This window comes from Indicator indicator, chromosome 20 (assembly GCF_027791375.1).
Source record: "Indicator indicator isolate 239-I01 chromosome 20, UM_Iind_1.1, whole genome shotgun sequence".
Taxonomy (NCBI): domain Eukaryota; kingdom Metazoa; phylum Chordata; class Aves; order Piciformes; family Indicatoridae; genus Indicator; species Indicator indicator.
The window spans coordinates 15240008-15267651 of record NC_072029.1 but is presented as its reverse complement, the minus strand read 5'-3'; the positions used below and the strand labels follow the sequence as shown (position 1 = coordinate 15267651).

Genomic DNA, 27644 nt, shown 5'->3' with positions numbered 1-27644 from the left:
TTAAAAAATGACAGAAATGTTACCATTCTTGTTATCATCATGCAGCCCATTACTGCTTATGACAGAAACCACAAAATGAGGATTGCTGAGGAAGCCAGAGCCAGCACTAACAGGCACAGTACTGACCTCTGTGGGATTTCACATATCTTCAAATTTACTACTGCTGTGTTCTTACAGCTTGAATTTGCAATTCACTTGAGCATTATACTGAACTGAGGAAGAGGAAAGAAAGGCAACAGAAACAGTGGGCAAATTACCAGGTGAAGTTACACTGAGAGCCGGAGCACAAAAGAAATTTGAAATTGGCAGTATCTCTGTAGAATGCTTTATAGAAAGCTAAAAAATAGCAGTTTACCTTTGTTTAGTGACAGTGTATTTATAAAAGCTTCCCTGTCAAATGATTCTGCATAAATATTTTCCATAAAATGCTTGGGAAAAAAAAAAAAAACGGGATAAGGTCTTGTTTAAAGTATTTGTTGATCTTGCATTTGGAGATGTCCTGTGAATGGTTCACAAGGTGTGGTACAGACAAGGGAACATCTGCACTCCCTTACCAGAGCTGAATGCCTTGCTGATCATAGAATAAATGCTTTTAGGATATCTCTTTTTTTTTTTTTTTTTTTAAATCTACTAGAATCTAAACTGATTAAAATGGTAAAGTCAGATTATTAGAAATACAACTGAATATAGATTCAGGAGACTGTTTTTTTAGTATTTATTTTAGTAAAACTCACTATACAAACAAAAGTTTGCACAACAGTGTGATAGGCAAGGTTATAGTTTTCCCTTCCTTCAAGCTGCTTCTTTGTTTCAGTTAAGAACACATCTATACACTTACAACAATTTCCCTATAAAGCACTGGGATTTCATATCTTAAAACACACCTGCTGATTAAGCTTAAAAGAATTTTACATTGCTTGGAAAAAAATTTTGAGTAATTTATTCTTACCAGAGTGCCACTGTTGCACAGTATTAAAAAAAAAAAAAAAAAAAAAAAAAGAAGAAGCACCACTAAAATTGAGTAAAACATTTAAAAGTACATTTATTTAAAATGTGGGCAAAATATCAATATAAAAGAAAATAGAGTATAAGAAATAAAAATAAAGTACAAAACATTTTCATCTTCAACATCCATAATTTAATATAGCAAGCCCTTGACTTCTTACATCCAAATGACACTTTTGGCTGAAGTACCATAATTTTACATTAAAATGGTTAAAAAGGGGCTAATCCTGATACCTGAAGTGGGCTCTTTCAAAACAGTAGTATAATACAAAACATAGTAAATTATGTTTCAGCGTAACAAAATTACACATCCTAAAAAAGATGCAGTTTAATTTTTGCTTTCCTGCTTTAAACTGCTCATCATCCCTAGGAAAACAGCTGGAACATAGCATCCACAGGAAGTTTTAGTTGGTTTGTACGATGGCTGAACAGCTCCAAGGATTCTGAAGCAGTAAGGCATTTTATTAGCCATCAAGTAAATTTATATGTGTGTTAGGTAAGAAAAAACAACTTCTGGAAATGACTGCAAAAGAGAAGTTATATGGAAAACATGCATAAACACACAGAACCCTTACTGGTCCCTCCACTGCATTTAACAGACAGGGTTAATAATCTGCTTCAGTAAAAAGCTATTTTCCTCATCTACAAGTACTCATGATAAATACTGTCCTGGGTGGTATGTTTTTTCCTGTTGCTTAATAGTCTACTATTACCACTTTCTAACAACCCTACCTCCCACTTCCACCAAAGGATCTCCTTTCAGGAATTAATTCCACTTGGAATTTACTCTAGGTTCGTAGACGTTAAATTATTATGTTCCTATCAAGCAAACACTACACAGCCTGAGAAATTCTAAATAATTAGTTCCTAATTAAAAACAAACAAACAAACAAAAAACCCAACAACTTTCAGTAAACCACACCTCCCCAAACAGCAGACAGTCTTTACACAAAAAGGATATGATTCGTAATCCAGCGTTTGAGTGAGTACTCCAGTCAGAACAAACTCAGCATTGTGGACATCTAGAAATACCAAAACCAAGCATTCAGTTTGCACCCTACAAAGACATTTTCCTTCATTCTGTACATGCCTCAGGAGAAGCCATTCTGATCCTTCTGTTCTTCACACAAGGGCATAAGGCTGTATTGCCACACCACTCCCAGGGCCCTACTGTGAGCCATCACACATTTCACACTGCAAATATGAGACTTGCTCATGTATGTCTCAGTTAATAAACACAGCATGCTTTGGGGTTCTAAAATGAAGTAAAAATAGCTAAGGTGAAAAACCCCAAATCCTTAACTAACTTGATGAATACTGAGATAGTAACCTTGCCTCACACAGGACTGAAGCTCCAGGTTTAAGCTTCTTGTTTCAGGGACTTATGGTGACTTAGCTATAAAATACCTCTATTAGATATACCCATCAATCAGCTGGCTCAGGCTTCTTCATGGTTTGCAGGCTAGACCATGTATTCCTCTATCTGAAAGCTTCAATAAGTGTCTGTACTTGTAAAATACTACTTCTACTACTACTGCTAATTAAAAACCAGAACACCAGCTATGCTGTTCCAAATACATTGGTAGCTTATACATACCTATGCCTCTTGCGAAATATTCTCGGCACAAATGAAGGTCATTTTCACAGGAAATCAAGATTATCTCTGGCAAACTCTAAATGAAAGAAACTAATCGTAAGCTCAGAATAACACAGGGAGATATTGCTAGTAAATTTTAAAAAGCAATGTTCTACACACTTTGTTCTGCTTATGCTCCATGAGTTTTCGAAAAGAAGGCTGTTTAGAGAGCACTTTTCCTCCTGCACACTCCACAATAGCTTTCATGGTGGAAAGACTGGGACAAATTCCAGGTGTAATGTAAAAATATTTTCCCTAAAAGGAGACAAGAATGAGTAAGAAAAAAAAATTTTGTTAATAGATTTCCACAACGCATTCAGTTTTATTATTGTGTGACTCTTCTCATACAATCATGGAGCAAGCTTTCCACTGCAAAACTGAGTGAAATACAGTATTTAAACTGAGTTGCAAAAATACACTTTTTAGGTGGTTTGCCTCAAGAAAAAGTCCCAAATTCAGTTATACTGAAGAATCTCTATGAGCTTTGGATACTGTAACATTATTTTAATCAGAGCCACCATCCTAGCAAACAGCCTAGTGGCAAGAACAGTCTTCAAGGAGAATCAGACTAGAACTCCCTTAGCTAAAGTGCAAGCTCCCTCACCCTCATTTTTATGGCCCAGTGTTTTGACTACCAGGCTGGTGTTGCTAATTAAGAAAGCAAGCAGGAAAGCAATCAAATAAGAAAGCAAGAAATAGATTTTGAAAAGAGTCCCTTCCCTAAGTGGCATTTTACAAACGATGGAGCAATGTTCTAAATTCTCTAAGGCAGGAAATAGGCATAAACTGACAAACTAAAATTTAAAACATGCTTCATGTTCTATCTAGTGTGTTTTATTGCCCTCAGCTACAAAAGGTATGGTCCCAATGCTGCAAACATTAGTATTTAAATGTCCTTTCGAAGTGCATACCTTGAACAGCGGAGCTACTTGTGCTCTCTTTAGAGACTCCTCTAGACTAAAGCAGAAAAGCACCTCAGCTTCAGCATCTCTGAGCACAAAGTTCTGCTCATCTGAAAAAGAAGGACTGATGAGGTAACACACAGAAGACATGAACATCCACATAACTCAGAATGTAATCTGGTCAGAAAATGTTGGTGGGAGGGTGACACTAAATGGCAAACACTAATTTTAACAGGATTCTAATACTGCCTTTTATCAGGTGAATGTCAAGGATGAACCATGATTACTTGGAATAAAAAAAAACCCTTCTGTATTTTACACTTGTGTATCTATCTTCAACTCCTCACACAATCTTAACAGATCAAACTTTCCATCTCTTTCCCTTGTCCTGTGATTTTGGTTTTATTTAATTAGGGATGGAATTCCAGTCTTAACTTCACCTTTCCACAAAAAGCTGTGTCAAGGACATCTCCAAATCAAGATTTAATTCAAAACACTTAAGTTTAAAGACACACACACATAATTATACAGAAATTAAGTTGGTCTTTCCAAGAACAACTCCAGAAACATGCAAGAGTTGCTGTTAATACCCTTCCATAAGACAGAGAAAACCAGCAGGACAATTTTTCTGAACAACTGCTGTATTTTTCCATCATTGTATGAGGTATAAAAGTGAAGACAGCCCATTAGCTACAAATAGACTAAATTTCAGTAGACAAGTATTTCAACTACTAGATCAGGAGTCATTCTTCTAAATCCCCAGACTTTCTTTATCTAACAGCTTTCAAATGGATTGATTTCTCAGTTCAGTGATGCTGAACCAAGGAAGTTGCCTTCTCCAGATTTGTAAAAATGTTTGCTGTTTTATTGGTAAATTATTCATAGAGTTAAGTCTTTGTGATGATAAGCAGCAATGCTACATATTTGCTCCTTACAAATAAATTATATAAAAGGCATAAAATAATCATAAAACACATAATCAGCTTTTAAGAAATTTTTCTTCAGATCCAACACCCTTGTCAAACAGACCAAAACCATCTATTTTATTCTTTCCAGTTCTCAACAGAAAAGCAGTGCAAACACAAAGTTGGTGTCTTCCAACATAGCTACAATACTAATTAACTACAGTACTAATTAATACATTTTTGTGTGTATTGTACAGTGGCTCAGTTCCTTACAAGTAACACTTCAGAAAATGTACTGAAACCGAAAGTATTTGGGGCTTCAAAAGTAATGTAACCATAAGTAATTGATACTAGTTTAACTTACCAACAAACTTCTGGCATTTGAAACACTCTTCTAACCACTCTGGAGTTACTATGTGCTTGACTACAGAAATTGCTGTCAGGAATTTGACAGTTCGGGTCACTTTACTTGCAATTAGATGGGTACATTTCTGGGCAGATTCTGCTACTTCACCTCCAAGGATATACAGTTTCTGAAAGTTGCAGAAAACACACATCAGAATGAAACAGTCCTTTAAAAACTACAGGGAAAAATGAAACCTTGTAACATCACCATCAAACAAAACTAAGCTCCTAAAGAAGGAGATTTCTGCATCACAGGCAGTCCTTTAGCAAAGCTGATGAAAGGAGAGCCACTGAAAATCCAGGTATTTCATCTGCCATGACTGAAAGCCCTGTTCACCTTCTGCAGGTTTTTTTTTTTTTGGGTTAGGGTTCTTTGTTGTTGTTTTTTTAAGCAAGGAAATATAGGACACAAATTAAAATCTTAAGTGAAATGTGCAACTAAAGTAGGCAGAAAATGTAGTAAAATTTTGCTCTTTTCTATGGAAGGTGTAATATACACTGTAGCTACAGCAAACTAAACTTTGCCAGCCTTTGAAGAGAAAAGCAGCTCATGAAAAACATGTTCTCTTTAAATGCACTAGTTTCACATCTATTTTTGATGCAGCATAACTACTTCTACTTCCCTTTGGATAGCAACTACACTAGAAGAATCTTGGGTCTTATCCAGTACAACCATCACTACTTTTCTCAGCTAAATTTGGGCATAAAGTTTGTTGAATTGAAAACAAATGGATGGGCCTTCCTGCTTTTAAAAATAACCATAGGTAAAGAAAACTCAAGTACCACAGAAGCATAAAGCAGTTAACTGAACCAGAACAATTACCAAATAAAACTCATTTCACCTAAACATACACTAAGTGCAGCCCCATTAAGTACAGGGATTTATCCACTAGATGCATGCTAATCAAGTCTCAGGCAGAAAAAACATTTTTCTTGATGTTGAAATTAGCAGATGTTTCAATGTAGTTCACAGGAGTTAAGTATGAAAGTCACCTTAATGTACTGTTGAACTTGCATAGGTTCAAATCCTGTGAAAAGCACCAGTGGTGTCAATTCTGGGGTGAGTTTTTTAGTAGGTGGTGGTAGGTCTTCAATCCTACAAAACAGATGTGAAGTTTGGGATCAAAGTTGTATTATTGTTAAACAAGACAAGCATACTTGCAGTGAGGAATACTGGAATAGAAGTATCCAGATGAATGAGAGTTAGGCATAATCAATCTTCTTCTGAAGAAAAAGTTGCTTTTCTGAGAACAAGAGATTTTCTCCTGTTTTTGTTCTCTCCCAGTCCTCTTAGTACTTCAGTCTCTAGTTACTATTTTATTCCTGCCAGTTCAGTAACTGGCATTATGCATAAAACCATTGATAGTTATTTCAATTAACAGGGGAAAGGATGGAATCAGACTGATGGCCAGCTGACACTTCTGTGGAAAAGTTAAAGGACTACAGGCACTGACTGCTCCCTGTTCTTACCTTGCTCTTTTGGAAGACGGCTGAAGACTGGACTCATTTTGCTTTGGTTTCAAAGGCAACCTCACACCCTGAAATCAGATCATCTACATGTTTACATCTGCATTGAGCAGGGAAACAAAGTTATATTTGAAAGAGGAAAACCATACACTGATATTCTAAAACTATATTAAAGAAAATTAAACACAAATTAAAATGATACACTACAGTGTGCACTGGTGCACTGACTGCACCTTACACAACCAACTCCAGGCAAAGCTGAACATTAACCAAAGCATCTCCACAAACTTATGTAACCATGTCAGTGCACACCAACTAAAGTACAGTGGGATTCTTTTTTTCTTTCAAATAAAGCTGATACTCATCAATGAAATCCCATAGAGACTGTGAAACTGTCCATTTGGTAGATAGACTGCAATATTCTTCCAGGTGCTTAAACATCAACAGAAAATACTGGCATCTGTATTTTAAACACCCAGGTTTCCTAACAGCATAAAGAGAAGCTACAGTGGATGCTCAGGTATTTAGTGGATAGGCATTCCTGCTTCCCCAGCACTCTATCAGCCACTAGAGCATTTTCTTAGGACTAAAGAAATGTAGCTTTTAGGCTCTGGCTGGCCTGAGCAACTTGAAACCACTGTTCTCAGTTGCATGAGCATGTGACATCTATTCCTTTTTCACCTAGCAAAATTACAGCCAAGAGGTTCAATACAGGCCTATGTAATTCCCTCTGGCACACTGTTCACACCATATACATGTGCTCACACATTGAAACATTGAAGAGTAACCTTATAAAAATAGCTGTATATATACAGTAACTCAACATACCATTAATAGTTCTGGTGATACCTTTAACGGGACTCTCCAAGCATCTAGGAAATGAATAACAAAACAACAATGAAGCCGTTACACAGAAGTGTACACAGAACTTCTGTACACAGAAGTGTTTTTATTGATTAAATGGGTACGTATAAAAATGCTACACAACATAGGGGGCTGAGACTGAAACTCTTACCCAGAAGATTTAGAACTAGATGTTGACTAGGAGAAAGTGGATCTTGAAGACTGAACACTGTGTACCGACTGTGCTGTATCTGCCGCAAGGCTTCAAAGTTCCCCAGCAGTATGTCACAGAGCCACTGTGCGTTTACACAGGGGATTCTCCACTCTTTAGCCTTCTCATACTTCAAGCCACTGGGCCTTATTGTTCAGAGATGAAGAAAAAGGGTTATGTTGATGAAATAGGTGAAATAGCAACTTCTAACAATAAATGGACTTGCTAAGCACTCTGAATCACCCAGTATTATGCACCTCAACAACAGAGGACCTTCAGATTAACAGAATATAGATCAATATTTCTGTGTTGGCCTATTACCTATTTCAACTGTGACAAAACAAGTATCCTGAAAAAATACTTTTGTTTTACATGCTAGAAAAAAGTCAGTCAGGGGCAAATTTTCACCTCAAATGGAATCATGTTAGACCTGGATTTAAACGAATTTTTCCCCTCCCTCAATGTTTTAAAACAATTAGTTAAAAAAAAACAATTAAGGATATTTTATTTATAGAAGATGTAACATCACTGCATCACTGATAAATAATGTAAAACTGTGAAGTTAAAAATTACTTCTGCTTTGCCTGTCTTCAGAATGCACAACTTATCATCTAACAGCATGCAGTACTTAAGTTCAAGAAACTTCATCAGTAAGCTTACTGCTATCAAATTGCAAAATTGATTAAAATGAACATTTTTATAATGAAAAGCTCACATCAAGAAAAGCACTAACAGGCACCAGGCACCTGTGAAAGCCAGCACTGCAGAGAAACCACTTACTCTTTGCAGATGAGAACTGTGTTGCTGCGGCACAGGTAGCCTGTGTATTTGGCACCTGCTAGGTAGGCCATTAGTTTGAGGTCATCTCTGTCACTATCAACAAATCCCGTCACAGAGATTATCTACAGACAGAAAGAGACATAGATAGTACTTAAAACACACTCCTGCTGGAAATGTCTCTCTCTTACTAACTTTTTTACAATACAATGGAACATGTGGTACTGTAACTATGGCGTGTAGGCACTCAGTTAAACCATGGCTTACAGGATACATAAAGGACAATTTGAAATTGATTTAATTTATGCCTTAAAATTTGAGGTTTCTAGCACAAGTGCTGACTTGGGAAGAATAATACACATTCTTCTGGTCGGTTTTCTCTCATCTACAGTTCTACTAAGAAAGTCTTCTCATATATCTTACCTCTTTCTCCTGCTGCTCTCTTTCTCCTGTTTATATTCAAGCAGACAGAGAAACACACTTACTTGCCCTACTCTACTTTTAAGAATCCTGAACGCTCTGCTCTACTGGGCCATGAGGCCAAACAAACTGTGCCAGGTGATCCTAAGTGGTGAAGAGTAATTACACTTCTTCCATTCTTATCCTTAGCCTTGCCAAGTTTTCAGTTTTGCCCTTCTCTTGTTTTATTCAAGAAAAGGCAAAAGCAATTTTATTGCTGACAATAAAGCGTAGTTATTATGTTACATATTACATTTACTACTAACCACTGTGTTCACATGCTGTGATTATATTTTAAGTTACCCAACCCTGTGTTTCTTTTTCTGTCTTCTAGAACAGGCTTGTAGCAAAGCCTTCAGCCTGTAAGACTACATCCAGAACAAAGACATATTTTGGCATCTTGTTCTATATTGCACAGAGTATTGCACGGTGCATTGGATTCAACTGCAAGTTTATCTTTCAACTTCCCAAGACTGACCTCCTCCTTTCTAACTAATAGCAAGGGCTTCCTCTTCTGGAATTTTCTAGATATCAACCCGGAAAAAAAAAAAACTCTCAAAAAAACTCCAACAAACAAACAAGAACAAAAAGAAAACCAACTCAAAATACTGGTTACAGTAAAGGAAGAATATACTGTTAAACATGCTGGCCTGGCCACCTTGCTGTATGTAGCTCATGTAATCTTTGCATCCCAGCACTCGGTAGGACTTGCTAAGCACTCTGAATCACCCAGTATTTATGCACCTCAACAACAGAGGACCTTCAGATTAACAGAAGCTTTTCTTCCAAGACAAAAGAAACGTGCATTTTGCTTCCAGTAAGCATTTTCTAGCTACATTTTAATACTATTCATATAAGGAAGCAAGCATTCTCTAGAAGTATGTTTTTCTTTCTTACATGTTGAGAGCATGGCTTTCCTCCTGGTGGAAATGCCACTGGAAAATGCAGGGCTCGGTGAGGCGGTACCATTTTCTTCTTCTTCAGGATTGAATTCAGCCAATGTGCTGTAATACATCTCTTCCTTTCTCTTAAAGCCTATGAATACATGCACAAACAGCTTTTAAAACCCAAAATATCTCTTTATTTGACATTACATTTTTTCTACCACAAAAAGCTTCCATTTTAATCGTTTTTCCCAGGATCCTTCTTTTCACATCATCTTTCTCAGTGTTCTCTACAATCAATCTACTACACACATTACTGAAGTTTGTTATACCATAAACCACAAATCATAAAAAACTTTTAATTTTATAGAACCATAGAATCAACCAGGTTGGAAGAGACCTCCAAGACCATCCAGTCCAACCTATCACCCAGCCCTATCCAATCAACTAGACCATAGCACTAAGTGCCTCATGCAGTCCTTTCCTGAACATCTCCAGGGATAGTGACTCCACCACCTCTCTGGGCAGCCCATTTCAATGGGCAATCACTCTGTGAAGAACTTCCTCCTGATATCCAGCCTATATATGCAATCTAAGCATGAAGTGCATACTGGAAAGCCCTACTTTTCCAGTAATAACATGAAAGCATGCACAAATGCATGTTAGTAGCTCACTCACCTGAGCATACATGTTACTGACTTGGCTTTCACAAAGAAGATGTGTACATCTGCTTGTAAGGGTAGGGTCCACTGTCCCACCATGTGCTTGAATGATCTGGTAAGAGAACAACCCCAAACTTCAAATACGTATAATAAATTTTTAAATTGAGCAGTCTGAAAGTCTAGCCTTTAGGACACTGCCACCATTAGCACCATTTCACTGAAGAGTTACCCTCCCCCCCTCCCCCTCAGAAAAGTTACCTTGGAAAAGGAAAAAAAAATTGGAGAAAACAAAATTAAATATGCACTTCTCCCTAAGCTATAAAGAGTCTGTTTTTCAGACTGAATTAAAAAAAATATATAAACACAAAAAAACCTCACATTTTTTTATTTTTGCAGTATAACTATTAAACAAATTTTTATGAACTATTCCATTCTATCTCAGCAATAAACACAAGTGCTGTTAAAAATACCAACAGCTTACTTGATTATGTAAAATTGTAGGGAAAATTCAACTATAAAATCCATCAGAAGTTTCTGAAGAACATCAAAGTCCTCTCATTTAGGAAAGGATACAATCAGATTTCTCTGAAAAATAGAAGTTGGCAAAAAATAGAAACACTCTGTTCTTCCATCTTATTCAGTCAGGTGGATACCTCACAGTCTACTACATGCCAAAATTATAAGGAAAAAAAATATGAAAAAAAAGTCATTTTATACAATCATGTTAAAGATAGAGAGCAATGCTGTATCACATTTGCTGCACCACAGTTGCCTGATTAAAAGCATAAATAGTTGGGAAACAGCTAAGGCTATTACTTACTTAGCTGATGTTTTGACTAAGACCTGATGCAACCAGGCTGCTCATCTAAAGCATTTTTACTTCTTCTGGTCAGTTGTATTTTTTTAGGTTGTAATTCAAACATTACACAAAAGGATGTCAAAAGAAAAAGAAGCAGTGCTGAAATACTTCCAATGATTCCTTTTAGAATTTAGTTACTATGGCATCATGTTGTCACAGGGATTTTTTAAAATACAGAAGAATCTTACCCGTTTCCAGGTCGCTAAGAGCTGCTTGTCTGACATCTGTTCTGGGTAATCAGCAATTGCAAAGACACAGCCCAGTAGGAAATAATCTTCTGGAACTGGAGGAGTTTGGCACATAAAAGAACAAAAAAAAATTGAATACTTACAAGTCTGAAGAGTTCATCTCAAAACATGTTTGCTACACTAATCTTTTCTATTACCAGGTTACAAATGTCATTCAACTTTGAAGCAAACTTTTCTTGGAAAACACAGGATTCAAAATTTGAAAGCTAACAGCCACATCTAAAGGCACAGTTCAGCCCAGGGTTTGGTTTTGCGCTGGACAGGTTTTTTTTTTCATGCAGTAAGAGGGGCTAAAGGTGCCAAAGGAAGTGGCACTGATCACTCTTTTACACAAATTAACTACGAATAGTCGAAACAATCAAAAAGCATGGGCAGGATTCAAAGTTAGGTATGACAACTTTCTGATACCAAATCTCCATTAATTTACTAGCATTTCCAAAATCTGAGCTGTCTTTCCAGTTGTTATGCTGCTTGAAAGCCCCTCCTTCCCCTCAATAAACAATTATGGCATGTATAGACTAACACTGTTCTCTCATAGTATAATTTCTATGCTAGTGGCATGAAGTCTGTATTTGAGAAGAGAATGTTCTCAGTGCTCTCCTGCTTTTCAGACTTCTAGATTGTCCTAAGTTATAATTTAAATCTCTTTGCCTGTGAATGGTATTTCTAAGTCTTACAATCCTATACTGTAAACACAGCTTTATTTTTTGATACTCCAACCCAGATAATGTCATATCATTAGCCACATTTTTCCAGGATCAGAAGGCAATAATTACTAACTCTCCACTGCTGGATCATGTCCATAAAGTGGCTGCTGTTGCAGTTGTTGCTGTTGCTGCTGGTGGTGTGGTGGCTGCTGGACAGCAACTTGATGCTGTAGTGCTTGAGGTGCCTGAGTTAAGTGCTGTGCTGCCTGATTCTGCATTTGCTGTTGCTGATGCTGTTGGTGTAACCGCTGTAAGTGCTGCTGCTGCAGCTGCTGCTGCTGTAGTTGCTGCTGCTGATGTTGCAGCTGTTGTTGTTGCAGATTTTGTTGCTGTAAGTGTTGCAACTGTTGCTGCTGTAGCTGCTGCTGCTGCAACTGATGAAGTTGCTGTTGCAAAGCATGCTGCTGCTGGAATTGGAGCTGTTGCTGAGGACGGTGTAGCTGCTGTTGAGCATGTAACTGCTGCTGTGGAAACTGAAGCTGCTGTGGTGCGAACTGGTGCTGCTGATGGACTTGCTGTTGCTGCTGTGAAAACTGATGAGACTGCTGCTGTTGGAAAGACTGCTGGGAAATCTGAGGTTGTTGCTGCTGCTGCTGTTGGAGCTGCATAAGTTGTTGAGGCTGAAGGTGTAGAAGAGGATGGTGCTGTTGCTGCTGTGCTTGATGTGACTGCTGTAATAAATGTGTCTCTGGTGTTAGTTTCACTTGACTAAACAGCACCGCATTTGGATGTCCCTGTTGGCTATGATTTACTTGTTGTTCTAAACTTTTTGTAGGTGCTGAAAGTGATTGTAATATCTAGAAAACAAAGATTAGTTTTGTGACTTTTTTGTTGCCATTCAGTCTTAAAAATATTTAAAGAACTACTGGGAAAACACATTTTTCAAAAGAAATGATCCTTATGCTTAAATGCACAGTAAACTAAACGAGTAACTGGTAATAGCAAAAGGCAAGTGTGGAGCTACACCTGGCTCCTAATATAAGGCAATGCACATTTTAGCAAAATTTAAGATTGAAACCTGTCCCTGCATCATTAATATCTCCAATAGCATTATGACTACCAAGACTGTATTAATAATCACATTGATCATGTGTAATATTCATTTTACAGTCCTATTGACCCATTAAGTTCAAAGTTTAGCTCCACAGCCTTGTTTTCCTTAACTTAAAATTTGGTAATAATGCCTCTACTAATTAGCTGCTTCAAACATGGGAATTTAATACATTTTCTTTTGAACCAAATTAGGAATATTTAGCTCTATTTTTTAAGCTGAATCTCAAAATATAACTTATAGTTTCTTGGGGAAAAAATAACCTATGAATACTTAAGAAAAACAGATTTTTAAGTTTATGCAGAATGCTGAGTTAATCCGCAGTTTAATTTCTTTTTTGGGTGTATAACTCACTATTAAGGGAAAAACTGTTTCAGTCTAAGCAAACTCGAGACAGCAAGTGAGTTTTTAGAGCATCAGAGAAAGGAAAATGAGGCAAATTCCTAATAGATGAGGATGAGTTCCCCATTAAAAATTAAAAGGAGCAATAGGAAACTCTAGACTTGCCATTCATAAAGTCTTTAAGCATGAAATTTGCTTTGGTGACTCCTGCCAAGCTTCACCCACACTATTTCATCACACACAGAGTAAACTTCAGTGACGTGTGTGTGCAAGACAGGAATCACAGTGCATCACTAAAACACAAAGCCAGTTAACTGCATCTCTCTCTGTCAATCAACTCTTCATCAAAGATGGCTCAAGTGGTTTTATTTTTAATAATGCAGTTTAAAGTGTCTCAAGTTTCATCTAAGTAATTTTTGATGTTGGTAGAGCAGACATTTACAACCACAACTATCAATGCATCACCCATCACTAACGTCTAGATAGCACCACAGCATAAACATTCAGTAACTAAAACATGACCAATAGAAAAAAAAAGTTTCTGTGGCTCAGAGTGAGGAGACATCTTCATGCCACTTTCCACATCAAGTCCCAGAAGTCAAAATTGCAGAAGCTTCAGGGTGCATTTAAAAATAAAAGGGCATAACTTCCAAAAATATCTTAGGGCTGTATTCAGAAAATAACTCTGTATCTGCAAAATGCCTTAATATTACAGATCTTGCCATTCAGCAGAAAACTGAGGTTCAAATTAAACATTAACTTTCCAAGACTGTGTTCCAAGACACAAAATCCACCCACAACTGGTACTCAAACAGGATATAAAGCACAATGTAACCTAGCTAGAGGGAAGCTGTAAGGAGATAGGTAGAATTGGCATTATTCCTCCCTGCAGGAAGCAAATTCACAAGTCTAAATGCAAAGCTTTCCTCCACATGCTGCAGCTGGCACAACAACCTACACAGCAGCCTGATATGGCACTTAGGAACAGTATTTGCACACCACAGTCAAGTCCCTGGTCTAACAAACTTCTGGAGTACAAACTCTAGCCAAAGCACAATTTTACATATAGAAAAATACTTCCACAGGGACACCACTAAAAAGTATTTGATAGTACAGTGACTGGGTTGTGGAAGATGTGGTATTCAGACATATGAAACAATCAGCCAACTTGCCAGGACTGGCCAACTAACCAGGATGTTGGCAGTTCTGCTCAGTTGTTACCCAAAAGCACTAAGAAGAATCCAAGATTCAGTTTTAAAATGAACTCTGTGTTTCCAGTTCATATAGAGAAGTCAGACAACAAACCCAGCATAGTTCTGAGAGAACTCTACCTTTTGTGTTCAGGTACTAGCTGCAAGCTTCAATATTGTTCAGGTACTTGATGCAAGCTTCAATATTATTCAGGCACCTTTAAAAGCTTTACCATCAAATGAATATCCAAATAAATGCACCAGTATGGTTAATTAAGTAAAAGATATGTCTAACATTTACCAGCACCTACTTTTCCCTGCTTCCTTCCCATGGACATCTACTAAGAATGTCAATGCTGGAAATTATTTCAGTGCCTGCTCACTCACTTTTTTAATTTCTTCTGAAAATAAATTCAATAAAAAAGCTGTAATTATTTCAACTATACAAGTGGCATAAGTGCTTGTAAGTTAGGACTTCTGCATCATAATCCTGACTATACTATATAACAACTTAATGATGCCCAGCAGAACAACACAGTATAGTACTGAACCTACTGTGAGAACAATCAATTTCACAGTTTTATGTCTTTATAGCACAAATAATTCCCACTGCTGAATAAAAAGCTTGAAGGGTATTAAATCAGGGTTCCTGAACTAGCCAAGTACTTTTAAACTACTGAATTATTATCTTTTGTTATCTTACCAAGAAATAAATACTGAAACTCTAAACCATGCTAAACACAGTTTTACTCTTCCAAGCATTTTTTAACCAAGGCATTCCCATTTCTGTGAACCTGCTAGGAATGAAGTTGCTTATTAGGAGGTTAGTAATTTAACCACAAGGTCTAAGTACCATGGGGAACTTTTACTCCTTTGTATATTTAAAGAAAAATAAATACAAAACTGAAGCTCTTGAATACAACAGGTTCCTAAGAGAAAGTCCAATATCTTATAGAGAAAATCCCAACACTTACATGTGCTACATTTGATGGTCTATTAATCTGCTGAATATCAGCACTATTAGTAATATTCCTTAACGTCCGCACAGCTGGACTCCACGTGGCCATCATCTCCTGACGATCAGAACTTTGGGCACCTTGTACTGAAGCCATTAGATTGCCTCTCATATCTGGAGGCAAAATATTACCTGGCACTGGTGGGACATTGGCACATAAATTAATTAACCCAGAGTCTTTCCCTTGAGGCAACCTGCGCTTTGCAGCAGACGCCTGTGGGACTTCAGCCGGTGTCCAATTCAGATTCCTTTCCTGCTTTTCTGGAGAGGAATCTGAAGAATCATCAAACATCAGTTCCCCTTTTGCCTTTTCAGCAGTAGTAGATCTTGGTGAAAAAACTTGATCACCCAAAGGTGATCCTTCTCTAGAAGACACCGGGCTTGATAATTTTTCATCAGTACTAGCTTCATTTTGAGAATCTTGTTCTTCATTTTCTACTTCTTCCTCCTCTTCCTCCTCCTCCTCTTCTTCCTCTTCGTATATATTTAAACGAGGATGATAAGGAATCTCTTCTTTTTTAGTCTTATCAGCTATAGAATCCAGTACCCAGTCAGGTGTCACAATTTTAATGCTGTCCCGTTTACATGCACATTCATACTTTTCCTGAAGAAACAAAAAAATATTTTATTTAAGGAAAGAAAATCCCAAGTAACTCTGAGGGCAGGGCATAATCATAAATTCCAGGGGATTAAAACAAACTCCTCCACAAGCAGAATATAAAAGACTCAGAAGGCACAACTGCAGCAGAGGAAGTCTTCACTTCCTCTTCCACTTCACTTCCACTTGCAAAAATATTACTACCCAAATTCTTCTCAAACCCAATCACCAAAGGTATAGAAAATCATGAAACCTGGTTCTGAAATAGCCTTTATAACTCCAGTAGCTCAAACATCACAGTCAATACTAAGACACAGCTGAAGTGTGTCTAAACACAGTTTGTACTTTTATTTCCTCCATTGCAGAAGTTTAAAAAAAAAAAAACTACTTCATCATACAGTAGAAACATTTACAAGGTGATCACTGAAAAAATGCACTCCAACAGGAACACAAATCAGAAAAGAGTTCAAGTATTTTCCATACACCACAGAAGCTGCAAACTCTTACATTGCCCTCAACTTGGAAGTTAGACGTCTGTCCAAATACGAGCTAACTCGATTTCAATGAGAATTCAGGATGCTGACAAAGTAGAAAACTTTACCACTATCTCCTTCCTTATTATTTCATCATTTTAATGTATATATAAATGGCAAACCTTCACTGTTTCCCTTCCTAAGAATCAGGCACAGATTCAGTGCTTTATTTATTCAAACATCCTTTTTCATGGAAAGCCCTCACAAACATCCAAGACTGTGGGACAAAAAACCAAAATTACTTTCTTTTAAAGATTTGAAACTAATTTCAGGATCCAATATTTAAAAGTGATTGAACTGAGATTTTCTTTGTATGTCAAACAATATAAATTAACAGCCAGCACATTCAGAGGAAATTAATTTAATTTAATGATCCTCTAGAGTTATTTCCTACAATGAGACTGTCATTCATAGGCAATAAAGAGATTACAGATGAAACTAAGTTTATTTGAAGATATGAGTTTTCATTCTTTCTGATTCAGTTTTCTATTTGCATGAATACAGCAACATTTGACTTCCTATGCAGACAAAAGATGTCAAATGATGATACCAAATTAGGAGGAGCTGTGGACCTCCCATTAGGGCAGAAAGGCCTTTCAAGAGAAATTTGAATGGACCAGAGAGCTGGGCAATTGCCAACTTCCTCAAGGGGGGCAGCAGAGGTGGGAGGTGCCAGCCACTGGACATGAGGAAATGGAATGAGGCTGCATCAGGCGAAGTTCAGATTGGATGTAGGAAAAGGTTCTTCACTGAGAAGGTGGTCAGTCACTGAAGCAGATGCCCCAGGGAAGTAGTCATGGCACCAAGCCTGTCAGAGTTCAAGGCATAGGGACAACTATCTTAGACATATGGTTTAGTTTCAGGTAGTCCTGTGAGGAGCAGGGAGTTGGACTCGATGATCCTTATGGGTCCTTTCCAACTCAAGATACACTATGATGCCATGATGGGAGCGAAGTAGGACTCGTTTATCAGCAGTTGGACAGGAATGCTGTGCACTTTTTATCCTACCATCTCTAAGAGGAATGAGTTGAAGGATCTTGAGAGGTTAGGTTTTTTTAGGGAAAAAAAAACCCACACCAAAAAAACCTCAAAACCCAACAAACCTGTACCTCCATTTGCTCTCTCTTTCTTTCTCCCTTGTAACATCAAAGGGCATTTTACACAATTTTTCAACGTTGTTCTTAATTTTTCCTTGCTGATTCTGTATCTATTGATTTACTAATCCCAACCATAAATGATTAAGACATGTCAAAACTAGGTTAAAATGAACAGAATAGAGAATAGAACACCTTATTCAACCAGAAATACAAATAATGATATGAAATGGGACATCTTTTGAATTCACCAGGCTTAAAGTCACGCAGAAAATAAAGAGGAAATGAATAGCTGCAATGCATAATCCTGTTGAATTCAGCTGTTCAAGACTAACGAACAGCCTTAAGAATCCTAACTTCAGGGAAGTGGAGACTTTTGGATTATTCAAAAGCAAATGAGAGCTACAACAAGAAGAATGGTACATATAATAAACTCTTACCCCCTTTGGCTCAGGCACAATCAAATGAGTACACTTATTATTGAGGCTCAGCCGGCAGTTCCCTCCATAAAATGTAATCAAAGCCCACAGTGTATTTCGGTCCTCATCTGAAACCTAAAGGGAAGGTAAATAAGCCTTTTAGCTCTATGCAACCAGCTGCCTCCTGCTGGAAGAATTTTAGTGCAATGCATGACACACCATTTGCAAGTCTGGCTAAAGTATTACCTCTCACTTTTAAATACAAAATTAGCATGGAAGTTACTAAGAAGAGAGAGTGACAAAGAGACACAAAAAATAAAAATCATACAAAATTAAACACAGAGAAAGATAAAATATTTTTCACTCCTGTAAAATTCAACACTAATACACAAGAGAAAAAAAGCTAGTGATCAAGCAAACAAGAAATTATTTATCTTAGGCAACCTGTTTAAACTCATTAAACAGACTTTTAACAAATAGACCAAATTAATCATCTGTGTAAACACCTGAAGTGTTTGTTTCTAACAATTCGTGTCACAGCAATGCTCTCTTTCCCTGCCAAGAAAGCCACATGTATCTAAGCCATTATCATCCAAAATTAGTAACAAGATTACAGGAATAATTTCTAAGAAGTCTAAAGCATATATATGCACAAGTTCCATTAGCACCTCAGCCCTGATGCTGTTCTGTCTGTGCACGCACTCACTCACAGGTCTACAGAGCTGGCTATGACCAAAAGCCACTAAAGTACCACTACCTTTCCAATTACAACAGAAAAACTAGCATCTCTCCTCAAGACAACAAAGCATCACACACATATTGTACACTGCAGTAAGGTGGTTCACTTCTTACCTGAGAGAGACAGGCAGTGACTCCAAAAAAGATCTGACACGATTCTGGAGAAAAGCCATTTACACTGGAAAGCAGGAGTCAAGGATGCAAAATAACTTAAATGAAAGTTTCCTGAGGGACATCAGAAGGAAATTAAATAGTGTGCATAGGACTTCTCAGTCATTATCAAGTACCTGACCATTCAAAAAATCTCTGGGAGCGATGTGTATTTGTTTCAGGTGCATGAAGGAGACAGACAAATGAAATAGCATGTGAAAAAGAGAAGTGAGAATTTTTTACAGACCTAGTAAACACGACTTGCAAGAGGAAACTGAAAAAAACAGAATTGAAGTGTTTAAGCTAAGAGGACACATCCTCAAATCCTTTAAAGGCTGCCAAATGAAAAAAAAGAAGTAATTTGTTCTCTCTACTAGAGTGGCTCAGATAAATCAAAACAAGGTTATGGGGCTAAACTCTTAACAACACAATAGCGAAGCACTCAGTATCTCTACTATGGGAGGAGTCTTGTGAAACAGGGGAGAAAATTGCTTAACAGAACTGACCTGGGAATGAAAGACCATCCAATGCCTGTAACTTCATTTTCTACACTCTCTTACAATTTTGTGTCTAAGGTACATGCACATCTTGTTGAAAAAATGACTACAGGAACATCATGTATTATGTTAAAAGTACACAGAGATTTTTGAAATGAAACATTCTTTTCCCCATGCTGTTGAGAGATGCATGAGCAATGCTTCAATTCTGAGCTGAGACAACACACAACAAGCTGACAACAAAGCCCAGAGCACTTTAAAACTTAATAGACTATTGCCGTTATCCAGAATACTCCAAGAAGTTCAATTCTGATGAACATCCTGAATTTCACTGTGTTGTGCTCAGTATCTCATCCAAGGTAGATACAGTACTGGATCTTTCAGAAGTGTACAGTTGTTTACTCCATGTCTTAACATCTGCTCCTAGCATATAAAGCAGCCACAGCTCAGCATCTAACTTTTAAGAGGTCCACCAGTCTCACTGCAGCTGGCACTGTAAGAGAAGTGAAACAGACCCTCTCAAAACAGTTACAAGCAGAACAACAACAACATTCCAGGTAGGTCTGGAAAACAAAAAAAATGGACCTTCTTTCATATGTACAAGACCATGGAAAAAATAAACCTTCCACATTCTTACTTTTGTTGCTATCAAGAGACTTAAAAATCAGCAGTCCCCCTTTCAACACTATAACTGAGGTTTTCACACACTAACAATCCTTCCTTTACTTAACCACTTTGAGTACTACATCTCCAAATTCAAACGTAAGACAAAAATGTGGAATCTCAAACCTCTACCTAAACAGGGTCTAAACTAAATCAATTGGAAAAAGAAAGCTATTCATATTAACTACTGTGTTCTTTTCATTATGGTAGTACCTAAAACCCTAATGAAAGGCCAGATGCCACAGCACTAGAAGTTGTAAAGAGACTGACAGTTAAAGACTTAATGACCCATTTTAGTGAGCAGAGTAAGGCTAAGAATAAAATCTAAACCCATCAGGTTCTAATGACATGAAGTGCTAGAAAGAATAAAGTCAGAGGACCAAGGGCACATTTATTGCTGACAGGTCTACAAAACTTCCTTCCTACATTGAATTCAAGAACATGATACTACTGAGACCTGGGCTTTTCACTTTGCCATTCCTATATATCCACAATAAAGACTTCCTCTGCAGTAGCCATTGAGGGCTACATTCACACATTTATTGCTACAATTTAGTTAGAAAGTGCTTCATCACTCAGTGGGTTTACCTGTTGATTTCTCTTCTGGATATGCAACAATATCAGCTCTTAAAGTACCCTTTTAAAAACTCCTGGTTTCAGACATGAGACTAATTTTCTAACAGTACAACTTCTCCATGGGAAAGACCAACACTAATGAAATAATGCCAGATTACTTACACCTGAAAATGTCACTAATTCCAAGCTATGTTTCCAACCAGTCCTCAGTAACAGGAAGAAGGTTTACAGAGATGTGCCATAAGCAACCAGATACTCCCTTCCTGATGATGAAAAGATAATAAACACATTTATCTTCAGATTCAAAAGAGAAAAATCACCAATCTGGATCAATTCACAATAATCAATGCACTTTTAACACAGGGATAACTCTGCTAATTTGGGTTTTGCCATGTAATATTCGGTGCATTTTTTTTATTTGGAAGCCAAGCCATTTATGGAAAAATCTTTCTTCTGCTTCAGTAGTTAAGACTATCCATGACTGTCAAGTGTTTCACACTACTGCTGAATCCTACTGACATGTTGATTATTGTGATCAAAGCAGCTGGAAGGATCTCAGGATAACATTTTGCCTGGTAATTCAATGCCTTCCCTTTCTACAGCTTACTCCCTGTGCTGAATTCTCTTGGTGAAGCAGAGAATATACAAACTATTTCCAAAACAGTTGAGACACAGCTAGATGCAAAGGCACATAGTTTAGAATACCAGGTATAAAACATGAATTCTCAATCACTGAACCACATTAAGACCTGAATTTTGAACACGAACACCTGGATTCTTGCATCTAACACCTCTTGTTTTCCATTACAGACATGCCACCTGCTATCCTCATTCTGTACTGCTTCAGCTTTTCCATGCAATCTTTATTGTGAATGGTCTGAGCAAAACATGCCTGATCTTTCTTCTGTAGTAACAGCATTGTCGCCATGCCTATTGTCCACCCCTCCAAAAAAAAAAACCAGAGGTGAACATGAAGATAAAACAGAAATAGCTGAAAAGAACAGGCAACAATATCCCATCCATATGCAATAATATGTGCTCTAAACAAGTTAGGAAACACAGATCCAGCCAAACATGAACAAGCATCTACCAAAGGCAAGGACAGACTACCACAGAAATGGGAATATGACACTACCTGCTTGTAAAGTGTCACCTATAATATGGTGTTGATATGAATTATTGCATATTTATCCCTTAATTCTGCCTCCAGAAAAGGCAGAATAGGCCACTGTACTCTGAACCACCATTTGTCCCCTTACTTCAGTGTTCTTCCTGGATCCTGACAATTAATTATCAACTTCCAGCTAAAATGTTTTAAGTCCATTTGATGATGGTTTTCTTACAAGTGCTTACTAAGCATCCAAAATAGCCAGAGGGAGAGGAAACACGAAGTAAACTAAAGAAGCTCCAAGCACACTGAAATCTTGGCAGGCAGTACACATCCTATCACTTTAAAAATTTAAGCTGTACATACTTGAAACAGTCTTTAATCCCGCTATGGTACCTATTTTAACATGTTTCCGATAGAACTGATTCAAATTTGAATTTAAAGGATACGGCAGAAGAGCTCCACAGCGAACAGACAAGATCACCCAGGAAGGCTGAAAAATAAAACCCACAAGAGATTAAAAACTTTGGTCTGCTTGTATGAAATACAAACTACCTACCTAGTCCGGACTACAGCTAGTTTCAACATGTATCTCCCGGCTTTGAAAGCTTAAGTGTTTCACAGTTGTGGTGCTCAGGCCTTTACAAAAAAAGACTGCTCTGATTCATTTGTAAGAGGTAATATGAAAAGTGCTCAAAGGTTGTGCACAATATGGGAGCAAGACTGCTTTCCCTTGTCCTTTTATTGCAACAGGAAAACCATTTACAGTATTTATTCATGGGTTTGGCTTTTCTTATTGTATTTTTACCTGCTCTACGAGCAATTAAAAACCAATAAACAAAAAACCAAAACAACAAAAGAAACAGCATACACAAAAATACCCCAAAAAACCCTCAAATTTGGGTACTCATGACTTGCAAAGTGACAAATTCACGTTTTCAAACATGAAACCCAGAGTCTTTAAACGGAAAAATACCTCAGTGTTGCAAGATAGTAACAAAATACTGGTAATTCCAGGAAGAGTAAGAAAACAAAAACCAAAACAGAAAAAAAAAAAAACCCACACCACTCCGTAACGGAAACCAAAAACCAAAACCACCAAAAAAAAAATCTCAAAAAACACAACAAAACCACACACAAAAAACCCTAAACTAAGACAAAAAATACCAACACCCCTATCTTGAAAAACTAAAATCTAGAGAAAAGAAAATATTTTCCTACAAATTCCTACTACTTAAAATTAGCATACCACACATATGCATAATTGGCAAAATAATTTTGCAAATGTTAATTGTATGTGTTTAAAAAAAAACCCTCAGCAGTTTACTACTTATTGTAAATTATTTTACACTGCCAGAAGCTTCTAAGAACCTTCTCATCACAAACATTTCTAAAGTACAGCTAAAAGAACACCATATCTGGAAAAAAATAAAATAAAAAATGCCACACCACACAGAGCAAGAAGAGAAAAAAGAGAACAGAATTGTAACATTAGTCTGTCAGTCAGAACAAAAATTTGTGTAACAAGATAAAAAGATTTTTAAAGATATGTTGCTTTTGGTCATTGTCTAAACATAAGTCTTTTCTATTATAATAATGAAGTAGCCATGCCAGGACTTTAACAATATATGGATGAGCCATTCACCTTTACTACAGGGAGATCAAAAACTTCACGAGATTCTCCAACTTCTGGGTTGTCTCCATCTTCTGAAATAATATGTGAAGCCAGTGCATTGTAAGAGACTTCCTTTGCTTTTCCAGCTTTCAGAAGTTGAATAACCTAAACCCAAAACAGAACAAGAAGTCAATTATTTTTAGCAGGTTTTATTTCAGAAAAGCATTAATGCCAGAATACACTACCACAAGACAAATGCATATGACTTTCTTGCTTGTCCTCCTATAAGGGGCTAGCACTCTTTCTGAAGTTGTCAAATGCAGTCATTTAAAACTGGACTTCCAATACTTTACACTTCTGCCATATTTGAATTGTTCAAGTGGAGGATTTAATTTCCAAAGTAATTCAGGCTGGGGCAGAAATTTGGAAAATGTAGAATTTTTTTCCCAAACATTTATTCTTCAAGAAATATTTCCAAGTGATTTTCTTTCAGGCAGGGTTGCAGAGCCCTTCTTCTCGGTGTTTGGTTTTGTATATGGCAGCTTTGGAAATGTTTGCATCTGCCTAAAAGAAAAGCTTGAAGTTTAGAAAAGGTAACATCCTAAGAGTACATTATGATGTCTTCAGTAGGGATTCTTCCAGATTTGGCTAGCTTTTACTTGGATAAAGAAAAAAAAAAAAAGAATGTTCATTTAACAGCTAAGAAAAGAATTCCACCTTCAGCAAACCCATTTGATTGTAATATTTCTAGATCAAATCAATATACCTCATCCCACAGCATAAAAGTAACCTTGAAGAAGCCATTCAACTGCTCCAAAACAGTGCTGCCAGACAGAAAAACCAAGGAGAAAACCCATCTAATACCCATTTGATATGAGAAGGAAAGGCAAAAAACAAAGCAAGCAAAAAAGAAGACAGAAAAACCAAGGAGAAAACCCATCTAATACCCAACTGGTATGAGAAGGAAAAGGAAAAAAAAAAGCAAGCAAAAAAAAAATTGAAAGAACTATCTTGAGAAAGGAAAACATTAAGTGTGGACATGTTGGGAAAAGACATGACGGAGGACTCATTTATCTTATGCCAGCTTCAAAACTCCTCTCAACACATGACTTCTTTGGTTTAAGCAGTACCTGGACTGAAAAGTTTCATTTGCACAACCAATGAATTTCACTCATACTAGTATCAACCATATACCTATAAAATAAAAATGCTGAAAAGCCCCAATATAATCATTGCAAAAATGCTGTATTTTAGCTGTTAGCATACATCCAGCATATGAAATTTCCCTTTTTGGGGGCATACAAATTGTATCTTTTTTCTCTCCCACTATAATCTGTGATGAAAGAAACAAGAGGAATAGTTCAAAACTATGAAGTAAGATGTGATGAAAGAAACAAGAGGAATAGTTCGAAACTATGAAGTAAGACAATAGGCATATTAAAAAAAAATAAAATAATAATAAACCAAGAGATAAGCAGAAACCAAATATCCGGCTCAAAGTCTTTATGCTGCACTGCATTACTTTTTATCTCTTTCTGTATGAAATACTGATATTTAACTGGTGTTACCAGAGCATGATGGTTTGAGTTTACATCTTTTAGGAAAGCAGAAAAAAAGCATTTATTAGAAAAAAAATAATAGCTGACATCTACTCATCATCCCTTCTAAGATGTGAGCAGCCAAGTGCACATCCCAACGGAATGGATTTTGTTGAGTGCCAACAACCTAATTCTCCCTTGTTTGCCAAAGAACATCTAGGCACAGTTCCAGGCTTTTGTTTCCCTTCTAGCTTGTAATGCATATGTTTTAACAGGTAGTGGGTACACAGTTATTCACCTGAATATATATTACTTTTTTTTCCTTACTCTTGGATTTGTTTTGATTAGTGCTCACTTGTGCTAGGCCTGTTTTATTACTTATTAAGATAACTGGTTTTCCATAAAGCCATCTGGAAATTTAAGCTGATCAACCTGTGTTCCTCCCTCAAAGAAGGGGGAAACTTCTTTTCACAATCAAGCTAGCACCTGTTTGTATACAAAGCAAAAAAAAAAAAAAAAAGAGTGAAAAAAAAGTATTTGTAATTTTCATATTCATAATGTAACAACATTTAAGAATTGTTTTTAAAAGGTAGTTGTGGAGTTCAGTTTAGAATCTCTGCTTCCTGCCTCAGTTCAAAACACACCTGATAAATACACCTCCTGTTACAGTTGCTTCAAGGGTACCACAGAGAGCACCTGCAGACAAGGAGACAAAGGCACCCACCAAGAGCTGTCCCAAGCTCAGCACAACATGCTTCCTTGCACTGAATCAGGTCTACAACCCAACCCAGGCAGGACTCTGCCCTTTCTGGTGCCCCCAAGCTCGCAAGAGCTCACCAGTACAGGCAGTAGCACAGACAGCAGCAAGCTCTGGCCTCCATGTAACACTGTGTCAGGTCAGCAAGACATTTCAGAAACCAGAGCACCAAGTGGGGCAGTATTTAAACAGGCCATCTGGCTGCAGATACTCTTATCCACAGGACTTCTGAAATTCAGGCATCATTCGTGAGGAGGCTCTGGCCAAACAGCTCCCTGCACAACCTGACCGTGGAAGCCGTGCCGGTAGTTCTGTACAGTGTCATGCCTGACCTTAGCCACTCTAACAGAGCCACCTTTGGCCTCTGCCTGCAACCCAGGTGAGCCATCCACAAACAGAGAATTTAGTGTACCTAATTTAGAGCAAATCAAAGCCTTAAGGTAATGACACTAAGAAAAATAAACTTTAACATAAGAAAAAGCAGACTTTATTTTTGCAGGAAGGTGATGTCCTAAAGCTAGATGTTGTACACTTTGAACACCTTTCTAAGTGAACATGCCACAGAAACTTTTTATAACTACCTTCACCCAACATGATTGGGTGTTATTAACTATAAGACCAACTTTATCATCCATGGTATTGCCCTAGGCCATAATAGGCCAACTTTGTCATCCAGGTATTGCCCTAGGCCAGAGGGCTGAATGGGCACCTTCTGCTCCTTTCCTCCTCTGGATGTGGACAGGCAAAATATGGAGATGACACCTTCACCACATCAGCACTTCTGTGCACCCAGAGGGTCCGAAAGGTCCTGGGTCAGTGTCTATCCTGTGGGGCGCACACATAGGCGGGTGGGGAGCGGGCGCCACGTCCGTGTGGTGCGGGGCGACCCCGCCAAGCCTTCCCTCTTGAAACCCCCCCACGCAGACAGCGGCCTGTCACCGTCCTGAATCCGGATACAGGGGCGGGGCGGGGACGGGAGGGGCTGCGTCTGGCACGGCGGGACACCGAGGGCAGGAGGGCCGGCTCGGGGTAAAGAAAACGGCCCTGCGGAGCGCCCTGCAGCCCGGGCAGAGGAGCGGCAAGTAGAAAACGCTGCCCGCCCGGCCCGGTCTGGAACAGGAAGTCTCTTCGCACGCCCCTCCTCCGCTCAGGCGCCTACGGGGCCTGCGCGCCGGGGCCGCTGGCTCCCATGGCGGGTGGCAGCGCGCTGGCCGCGGACGTTACCGGCCGTTACCCTGCATCCACCCATACCCCCTCAAGGCGCGCGCTGCCCACCCCCCACCACGCGCGTTCCCGGGAAGGCGGCAGGGCGCGTGCTGCCAAACGGCGCGTGAGGCTCGAGCCCGCGCGGGAATTGCTAGGGTGGGGAGAAGCTGGACGATCCCACAGTGCACCCCCGCGGGGAGGGGGGAGGCAGGAATGAGCAGAGGGAAGGGCCGAGGTGAACCTGGTACCTTGGGGTCGATGTCTCCCACCACGAAAAACTTGACATCTTTGAACATATCCTCCGGGACTTTCAGCTCCTCCTCGTCCGCCGACATGGTCCCAGCCGACAGTGCCGCGGGCCCCCCCGCGCCCCCTCCCCGCGCACCCCGCGTTCACTGTAGAAAGCCGCCGGGGCCCGGGTCTCCCGTCCCGTCCCCTCCCCCCACCAAGCCGCCGAACCGCGCGAGCAAGGCGCGCGCTTTGGGACACACCATTCCCCGCCGGGACGAAGGGGAGGTAAAAGGGGGTGGGGAGAGCCGCCCGCACAAAGCAGCCTCCCCTATCCTATCAGCCGCCTCCGCTGC

At 38.5% G+C, this 27644-nt stretch overlaps 1 protein-coding gene across 1 annotated transcript in view; it reads right to left on the bottom strand.

The window, feature by feature from the left end:
- PAXIP1 (PAX interacting protein 1) overlaps positions 1-27395 on the bottom strand; it is a 39163-nt gene extending 11768 nt beyond the window's left edge. Inside the window, exons 1-20 of the mRNA XM_054390101.1 lie at positions 27309-27395; positions 23590-23724; positions 22394-22437; positions 19065-19128; positions 18234-18347; positions 15528-16172; positions 12044-12767; positions 11204-11298; positions 10173-10268; positions 9508-9645; positions 8155-8276; positions 7336-7520; positions 7149-7192; positions 6324-6391; positions 5847-5949; positions 4813-4981; positions 3553-3653; positions 2762-2896; positions 2603-2678; positions 1928-2027 (exon numbers count right to left, since the gene is read on the bottom strand). Of these exons, the coding sequence (XP_054246076.1) occupies positions 1928-2027; positions 2603-2678; positions 2762-2896; positions 3553-3653; positions 4813-4981; positions 5847-5949; positions 6324-6391; positions 7149-7192; positions 7336-7520; positions 8155-8276; positions 9508-9645; positions 10173-10268; positions 11204-11298; positions 12044-12767; positions 15528-16172; positions 18234-18347; positions 19065-19128; positions 22394-22437; positions 23590-23724; positions 27309-27395 (3245 nt within the window). The remainder of the gene's footprint in view (positions 1-1927; positions 2028-2602; positions 2679-2761; positions 2897-3552; positions 3654-4812; positions 4982-5846; positions 5950-6323; positions 6392-7148; positions 7193-7335; positions 7521-8154; positions 8277-9507; positions 9646-10172; positions 10269-11203; positions 11299-12043; positions 12768-15527; positions 16173-18233; positions 18348-19064; positions 19129-22393; positions 22438-23589; positions 23725-27308) is intronic.
- Between the last annotated feature and the right edge of the window lie 249 nt (positions 27396-27644).